This window comes from Spermophilus citellus (genome assembly GCF_964194105.1).
Source record: "Spermophilus citellus genome assembly, chromosome: 2".
Taxonomy (NCBI): Eukaryota; Metazoa; Chordata; class Mammalia; order Rodentia; family Sciuridae; genus Spermophilus; species Spermophilus citellus.
This window is the reverse complement of record NC_138183.1, coordinates 240,990,040-240,999,790: the sequence shown is the minus strand read 5'-3', so window position 1 is coordinate 240,999,790 and position 9,751 is coordinate 240,990,040. Positions and strand designations below refer to the sequence as shown.

Genomic DNA, 9,751 nt, shown 5'->3' with positions numbered 1-9,751 from the left:
TAGAATTTTTGCTCCACTTGAACCTAGACTCAGATTTTTTGAGTATTCAAATGAAAATTAAAGTGACACGCCTCATCATAGAAATAGAAAAAATCTGTAATAACCTTCAGCAGAAAAAACTACAACTTTCATGTAGATATACTTAGGAATAATTTTAAAAAAATATTTATGACAATTTCAGACCAAATAGAAGACATAGATCTTTATCTTAAAGGTAACTGGGAAATTTGAAATCAGGCCATCTTAAGTGTACACATAAGAAAACAAAAGGAAAATGTAGTTAATTTTCTACTTCTGATTGCCTCTTCCCCATAGATGAAGCATGAAGCCATAGAAGTAGAAGACAATGTCTCCACAGTGGCACAGTTTGTCCTGCTGGGATTTTCTGAATTTCCAGACATCCAAGGTTTCCTATCTGGGGTTTTTTCCATCATTTACATGGTTGTTCTCATTGGGAACTTCCTCATCATCATAATAACCAGGCTGGACCATGCACTGCACAAACCCATGTACTTTTTCTTGGGACATTTTTCTTCACTGGAAATCTGTTATGTCTCAGTCACTCTCCCGAGGATTCTGGTCAGCCTTTGGACTCAAGATAGGAGCATCTCCCTACTGAGCTGTGCCACACAAATGTATTTCTTCCTAATGTTTGGAGCAACAGAATGTTTCCTCCTGGCTGTGATGTCTTATGACCGCTATGTGGCCATCTGCAACCCTCTGCATTATCCTCTAGTCATGAACACAAAGAAGTGCCATCAACTGGCAGCTGGCTCCTGGCTTGGGGGAGTGCCAGTCCAGATAGGGCAAACATGGCAGATATTCTCTCTGCATTTCTGTCATTCCAACCAAATCAACCACTTCTTCTGTGACATACCCCCCATTCTCAAGCTAGCCTGTGGGGACACTTTTGTGCATGAGGTGTCTGTCTACATTGTAGCTATGTTGTTTGTTGTAGTCCCTTTTATGTTGATACTTGCCTCTTATAGCAAAATTGGACTCACAATTCTGAGGTTGCCAACAGCCCAAGGAAGGGCTAAGGCATTCTCCACTTGCTCCTCCCACCTGCTGGTTGTGGTTTTATTTTTTGGATCAGCTTCCATTACCTACCTTAGGCCCAAATCCAACCATTCTGCAGGAACTGACAAAGTACTCTCTCTTTTATACACCATAGTGACCCCTATGTTTAATCCGATGATATACAGCCTTAGGAATAGGGATGTGATTGCTGCTCTGAAAAGATTCATGCTTAAAACATAGTATCACATATTTGTGTATGAATGTTTGCATTGCTGATCTCAAAGTTATCAGAGAAATATTTCAGATCTTACATTTGCTCTTTGACATGCCGATCACTTCCATCTTAGCATCTATTTGTTTTAGTTCAGAACACTAGCCTGAAATTTACTCAACCTGGATGTATCTTAGGCAAATCAATTTATTTTCAATATTACATATCTAAGGAAAAGTATTTTCTCATCAATGAAATTGCAATGTTCATCATATATCCCTAGAAATCTATTATCAGAATCCAGTACTATGACTTGTGACAGAAATAAACTGGCCCAATTTTTGCCTGAAAAAATTCTTATGTATTCACAGCTGTAGTTGTTAGTTTTCCTCTTTGATACTTAACACCTGGAGTTGACAATTGTAGTTGAATATTAAATATGTATTGAGTGATCAAATGAGTGACAGTGTACTTGCATATTTCTGTTCCCTACCTCAAACTCCTGGCAAACTATGGAAATTTTACAACATTGCTCAGCTCTGAAAACACTTTAACTGACTGTGGGTCAGTATATAATCCCTTCAGAGGCAATACCAAAAGAAAATTTTATGAGCATTCAATTATATTCATTAACACTTTCTATACTAGTACATAAAATACAACATGCCTATCTGGTGAGTTATTTACTCACTTAAACATCTAAAGCCTTTGATTAATATGAACTCTTTAGAATTTATTCCTCTATAACCTATGACTGACTGAAATGCATGCTGTATGATGCATCAGTTAATTATTTTAACATTTAAAAATCTGATCAAATAAAGCATTTATAGTAGTCATTCAATTTCACTGGAACATTGTGGTAGAATAATGGTCCTCCAGATATTACCTGGTTCTAATTCATGGAATTTGTGAATTCAATGATTTTATGACAAATAAAACTTTGCACAGGTATATCAGATTAGCAGATATAAGACTAGGAAATTATCCAGGTAACACAACTCATGACATGAGCCCAAAAAACAGAGAGAAGAAAGAAGAATGTGTCAGAGAGCCAATGACAAAAGAGTAAGGAAAATTCTGCCTTTCCAGTAGTAGACTATATGCCCAAGTAGTGACTTTGAGAAGTCACCAATGGCATTTAACTGACATTCATTGAGATAGCAGGGACCACAGTTCATGACCTCAAAGAACAGTATTCATAATAACATAATTGAGCATGAATGGATTCCCCAGGATAGCCTCCCAGCCTCCTGAAAACCATGCATCTCTGATGATAACTTTATTTAAAAATAAAGAAGACACCTCAAGGCACTATAGCATAGCTTAATCTCAGCTCAGAGCTTGAACATGATCAATAGAGTGAATAAACAACCTACAGATTCACAAAGACGTCTCCATCCATAGGGGGTTAATATCCAAAGCATACAAAGAACTCAAAAGCTCAATACAATGAAGACCAAGAATCCAATTTAAATATTGGGAAAAACATGAGCAAACATTTCTAAAGGCATAAAAATGGGCACAGTTATGTAAGGCAAATACTCAATATCACTAATTGCCAGAGAAAAACAAATTAAAGGTACAATGTGATACCACTTCACTTGTGCAGATTCATGGTATCAAAAAGATGAAAGACAAATGTGTTTCTCAGGATATGTGTTTCTTGGAGTATTTTGCGGGGGGTATAAATTGTTCAGTCATCATGGAAAAGAGCTTGTTGGTTCCCCAGAATATTAAAAATAGAACTATCATATGATACAGCAATTGCACTGCTAAATATGTGTCCAAAGAAATTTATCCATATGTTGATGAGATACCTGTACTGCTATGCACATTTCAGCACGCTTTACAATAGTGAGGATATGGATAAGCCCAACTGTACATCAACAATGTAATAGATATATAGAACCTGGCATAAACACAATGCAATATTGTTTGTTCTTACAAAAAATAGAGAAAATCATGCCATTTGTGGCAACATGGAAGAACCTTAGTAGAGTAGGTGACATGGGCCAGATACAGAAAGAAACACAAATCATGATCTCACTCATAGGTGTGATCAACAAATATGAACTGAGGAGCAAAGAGTAGAATGGTGGTTGTGAGGGTAGAGTGGAGAGATTACAGAGGTGCTGATAAAAATAGGCATAACCACATTGAGGAGGTGCAGGTTGAAGAGATCTGCTGTGCTTCATGTTCAGTTTAGACACCAAAAACGATATAGGTTTATGAATATATTTTATTTTTACTTAATTTTAAATAATATGTAAGCACAAAAGTTTACATATTAATTGGGTACCATGTAGGGTTTTGATACATACATAAATTATGTACTTTTACACCATGATGAATGTATCTATTTCCAAAATCTTTCATGATGTCTTTCTGGGAAGAATTTCAAAATCACTTTTTTTCTAAATATGGAGTATAGTATTGGTGTCTCTGGTCACCCCAATGTGCAACAGCACACCAGAATTCTTTCTCAAATGTAAGTGTAACTGAGAACACGTTGATAAAACTTTCCCTTTCTCTCACAACCTCCTGCTCTCCCCGAGTTCTCCTAACCAGAAATGTACTCTAAAAGTTTGTGAGATCTACTTTTTTTTTAAGATTCGACATGTTGAGTGAGATCATGTGGTACTTGGTCTGCTCTTGGCTTATCTCAATATAATGATCTACAGATATAACCACACTGTCACAAATGACAGCATTCTACTCTTTTAGTGGCTGACTCATAGTCCATTGTGTATACGGATCATATTTTGATTACTAATCCATAAGTTGATGGACACTTAGATGGTTTGTATTTCTTGGCCATTGTGAATAGTACAGCAATAAACACATAAATGCACCTTCCTTTAAATACTGTGGTTTATTTCCTGTGGAGATTGGTGACACAGAATGGGACAGCAGTGCCTCAGATTGGAGTCTCTGATGACCTCATGGCTGTGGTATACCTGGTGCCCTGGTATATCCCTTTGCAAGGGTGCAGGATGCCTAGCTGCTATGGCCATGTCCTGCATGAGGAGTCTCTGCAGAAGAGTCTTATGAGCTTCAACATTAATCTCAGACACATAGTTTTAGAAATAGGAAACTCCCTTGTTAGACAACCACAATGTTTCACCAACTCTTACTTCTGAAGGTTCCTGCTTAACAGTAATATTAAAAAAAAGGACTTCTTTTAAATTGGAGATCTACACAAAGCTCCTTGCAACTATAGATTGTAACTGAGACCATAATACACCTTACCTAAGATTTGTCAGGAGGCCAACTCACCTGTTAAGACTCTGCCTCTCACATTCCATTGTTATGAAAACACTCATGTTCATGTATAGTTAAGTTTAAAAGAAAGATTTTTATTAAAATTATTGTAATCCTTAAATAAACAACAAATGTAAATGTTTCTAGCCCAAAGCTTTCTGAGTACAAAGAATAAACCTTGCATGGCATGACCTTTAACCTGATGAGGAGACATATATAAAAAAAAGATTACTGGCATAACTCTTTAGACCTGCTTCTCCATCAGAGAAGTGTTCCACCAAACTCTGACTTTATCATCAAAATTATTTGCATGTGTGAGTCTTTGTTTCCTCTCCCCCTTTGCCCCTCACTGAAACTGCAAGTTTGGCAGCTCTGATAGCACCATTAACATCCAGTGTAAAAAAAAATAAATAAAAAAGGGGGAAATACAAGGTCCAAAAATGAGGATCTTTATGTGTCTATCCTTAAAGGTATGTGCAAAAGAAGAGGTAGTTCTATTAGAAGAGCACATTGTTGTTACAATTTATGAACTTTATTTCTAAAACTCGCCTTTGGTTCCCTACAGAGGGAATGGCAAATGTAAAGAGATGGACAACTGACACCTTACTTAAAGTAATGCTTAAAACTTGAGGGAAAATAAGAGGTGGGGCTCTCCAAGGAAAACATAAACTATGAAACCATACTGTAAGGGAAGAAAAAATGGTTACTACAATTGCCCTTACTTCTTCATTTCTGCTGGATCTCTAGCTCTCCTAGTCTTCTATTTGAACTGAAAATTACAGAGCTAAAACCAGTCAAGACAAAAGAAAAAAAAAGTGTCCCTTTTAAATCAAAACTGCTTGGCTACTAATCTTATCTGTTTTCAGCCAGTTTTCTTAACCAGTTTCTCCCTATTGCTAAAGCACAGAAAGACAAAAAGTGGAAAGATTCCAAATGTAGAAGCTTTCTTTTTTTTTTTTTTGAGAGAGAGAATTTTAATATTTATTTTTTAGTTCTCGGTGGACACAACATCTTTGTTTGTATGTGGTGCTGAGGATTGAACCCGGGCCACACACATGCCAGGCGAGCGCGCTACCGCTTGAGCCACATCCCCAGCCCCGAAGCTTTCTTAAAAAAAAAAAAAAAATGAGAATTTCACAGCCTTCCACATTATTTAAATATCTGAACTGACTCTTTTCTGACCTAAAAATACACTGTGGCTTGATGAAGAAGTTAGTATTGTGGCCATGTAAGTTTCTTATTTTTTAAAAGAATTCTACATAAGTAAATGTATTTTTGTCATCAGTCTTATTTTATCTAACTATAAAGTTTTTACGTTCTGCTTTTGTTCAGGAGCCAATTTCTCCAGGGTTAGTTCTCAAATACTTTCAAAAATTTATTTTTAATAAATCCTGAGGAGGACATAACATGGTGATATTGGAAATGATTCTGATAATCATTAAGGACAAATAGCTGGCTATCTAAAACCTTTGATTTGAGGGTCCAGTATGGTTGTTAGACTTTTTAATTATTATTATCATTTTTTTGTAGTTATAAATGGACATAATGACTTGATTTTATTCGTTATTTTTATGTAGTGCTGAGGAACCCAGTGCCTCAAGCATGCTCTGCAGGGCTCTGCAGAAGAGTCTTATCAGCTTCAACCTTGATCTCAAGCATATAGTTCCTGGGGATAGAGGAACTTTCTTGCTAGACAACCACAGTGTTTCACCAGCTCTGTTACTTCAGAAGCTGCGTGCTTAACAGTAACTTTAAAAAAGTGGACTTTCTTGAGCTCTAAACAAAGCTCTTTATATTGTATATTGCAACACTAGATTGAACTGCAGAGAAGTTGCATAAATGTTGTTAGCCCTGTATCCTTCTGAGTACAAAGAATGATGCATATAATAATTATTTGCATAGTATTTAGCCTGATGATGAGACATATATAAAAACAGATTACTGATGTAACTCTTTAGACCTGCTTCTCCATCAGAAAGAAGTGCTCCTCTGACCTCAAATTTATCTTCAAAATTATCTGCATGTATGAGTCTTTATTTTTCTTATCTGCCTTTATCCTTCACCAGGACCAACAAATTTGGCACAGCTGGTCCCAACAATTTCTTCTGAATATATACTCAGAAAAGGGACTGATAGATCCCATGGAAGTTCTATTTTTAATGTTTTTAGGAAGTTCCATACACTTTTTCATAAGTCTGCCCTAATTTAGAATCTCACCAACAGTGTGCAAGTGTTCCCTTGTCTCTATATCTGCACCAATTGCTATCTTTTGTCTTGTTGATCACAGTCATTTCTACTGAGGTGAGGTGATGTTTTAGTTTGCCTTTCTGGCATGGCAAGTGAGGTTGAGTATTTTGTCATATACTTTTTGACCACTTTTATTCTATTGAGAAATATCTCTTCAGGATAGATATTTAATTGGGATATTTGTGGGTTTTGCTATTTGGAGTTTCTTATATAGTCTCTTTACCCAGAAGTAGGTAAATAAAGAAAAAAATACTAGCATCATATATTCTTTGACAATTCATCACAAACTTTCAGTCAATTTTTTATTTTGGACATATATTGTAGTCATGTATTTTTTACACTAGTTCATGCTTCTTTGCTTTTTATTCTTCTTCCACTCTATGTTGGTGACACTTGCTGATATGGTTGATATGCAGGTAATTAATTCCCTTTCATTTCTGTGTAATATTCCAATATAAAATGTATCATAATGATACTTATTTAATCAAAAGCTAAACTCAACACAGTATGGCACATGCAATTTTTGAAACTCAAACAAGAATTTACTAATGTACTCTCTATTTCTGTTTATATGATAGAGGATAAACCTGAGTGGCTGTGGTAAAGTTCAGGGCTTCAGACCCTAACATGTATGCATGTATGAGGTCTGTTTTCAATTCCCAGCACTACACACACAAATGCACACATGCAAATATCTTGTTAGAGAATTTTTTAAAAAATGTATATGTGTTAATCTAGGATGTTTACAGATGGTATTGCTCAATGCTCAATTCATATTAAGAAAGAAATGTACTGTGCACTCTATTCCATAGGGAACCTAAAGAGAATGTATTCTGGCTACAGTGAGAGTTATCTGGGCAAAATTAAATAAAACAAATAAGCAGAAGCCTAAGAGCTGCTCTTATATAGAAATTTAAATGGGTAGGTGGACAAAGTCCTTGGGGTAGACAAAACAGCTGATATTTAAAAAGCATTTTGTAAAGAACAATTATCTTAAAAGCAGAAGGAATATCTATGATGACATTTTAAGCAATTTAAATATCAAAATAAAAGAGTTAAGCTTTACAGTGAGGGAAAAAACAACCCATTCAAAGAAGGTAAATATGAATTATTTTATCCTGATAGCAAACTTTAATTTATAAGACAAACTAAAAATTGATATTTGTAATATAGTGAGAAGATGTATGTTTTATTAAAGCAAACAATATATAGTTATTATTCTATTAAATGTAACTCGCAATGAAATAATAATTATAAAACATCAATGTAAAGTTTATGTGAAGTCAGAAAACTGTGCTGATTGTGTTTTTAAGCATAGATAATATTATTGGAAAAAAATTTAATTTCAAACTAACACCTTGTTAAAAATAAGATTCATATATATGTATTCAGTCTAGGTTACACTTTGATGATTTAAAGTAAAAGAATCTATGAAAAAAACTTATAATCATTGAGAAATACAATAAATAGTACTGTAGATATATAATTTTTAAAATAATAATTTATGATACAAAATTTCATAGGATCAAAATTTTTTTTTAAATTTTAGTTTAAGGTTTAAGTTGTTAATGTACAAGAAATACACGCACAGAGAAAAGCTTAGGTAGCATGTAATAGTTAGGTGAACTTAAACATTATTACATAATACTTTAATCTTTTGGATTTTTTGAGAATATAAGAACTTGAATTTAAAATATAAAAATCAGAACATTTTACTTTTGGTTAAGAAAAACAAACATTTGCCAAAATAAATAAATAAATAAAATCTCATTTGAAGATATTGAGGACATTTCTTCTCTTTCTACCTTGCTCCCTTTGAGTAAAATAATATTTATTTTTTGTATGTATTAATTATTTCAAAACAAAATGTTGGTTTTGTATTATATTCAATTACATTTTATGTATCACTGAAAATTATTTTAATAGTACAATTAATTTTTAAATATTGTCATTTACCATAAAAATACATAAAGTGTAAATTATTTTTTTTTAAAGAGAGAGTGAGAGAGGAGAGAGAGGAGAGAGAGAGAGAGAGAATTTTTAATATTTATTTTTTAGTTCTCGGCAGACACAACATCTTTTTTTGTATGTGGTGCTGAGGATGGAACCCGGGCCGCACGCATGCCAGGCGAGCGCGCTACCGCTTGAGCCACATCCCCAGCCCATAAAGTGTAAATTATTGTCTTGTTTTTTTTTTTTTTTTCTCTTCGGAGGGATAATTTTAATAGTATTTCTTACTTGGAATAATTTCCAAAAAATTACTGAGCACTATAGAAAGATTAGGCCAAATTTCAACACACTGGGCTGAGGAGTGATTTGTATTTTGCATATTAGAACCACATAATAAAAGATGAGAATATAAACAAAATGTGACAGAGAACTTCTGGATATTTCATCTTGAACCTTTGGGAATTGCATAACTTTATAAGATTGCTATAAGATCTCTCTCTATTCTTATAATAAACATATCATATAAAGAAGAAAATGATTTATAGAATATTTTTCCTTGAAAAATATTTGCTTGAAACAGCCAATAAACTTAAAAGAATATTAATAAATAGCATTTATGTAGATTTGCATAAATGCCATAACCTCTTACAGCTATTAAGATCAGTAATTTACATACTAATTCTAAATCTGGGCACAATTCTTAGTCTGGTTTTTGTTTGTTTGTTTGGCTTTTGTTTGTTAGTTTGTATTTTTTTTTTTATTCCTGTGATACAGGGAATGCAGTAATTTGTATGAATCTCACAGCCAGCAGGAAAAGTATCTGTAATTCAATTCCCGTTCATCTTGGTAGGACTCTGTCCCTACTGTTGGGGGGCGGGTGACCAAGTCCAAAGCACCAGGTTTGGAGGGATGATAACAAAGCTGGGATTAGTAAAGATCCAGAAACCTTGGGTGCAATATCTAAAGTAGCCTTCACTTTCAGAATTGTACACTTACTAAATGCCTCCTAAGAATGAGTGAGCCCTTCTTTAATATTTTATCAAAGAGTCAACTGCAACT

General features: G+C 34.3%; 1 protein-coding gene across 1 annotated transcript; it reads left to right on the top strand.

The window, feature by feature from the left end:
• Positions 1–315: 315 nt before the first annotated feature.
• Positions 316–1,260, top strand: LOC308638753 (olfactory receptor 10AG1-like; the record flags this gene model as incomplete). The annotated part of the gene is made up of 1 exon (XM_081276519.1): positions 316–1,260. One exon carries the CDS (start codon positions 316–318, stop codon positions 1,258–1,260), a length of 945 nt encoding a protein of 314 aa, XP_081132645.1.
• Positions 1,261–9,751: the final 8,491 nt, after the last annotated feature.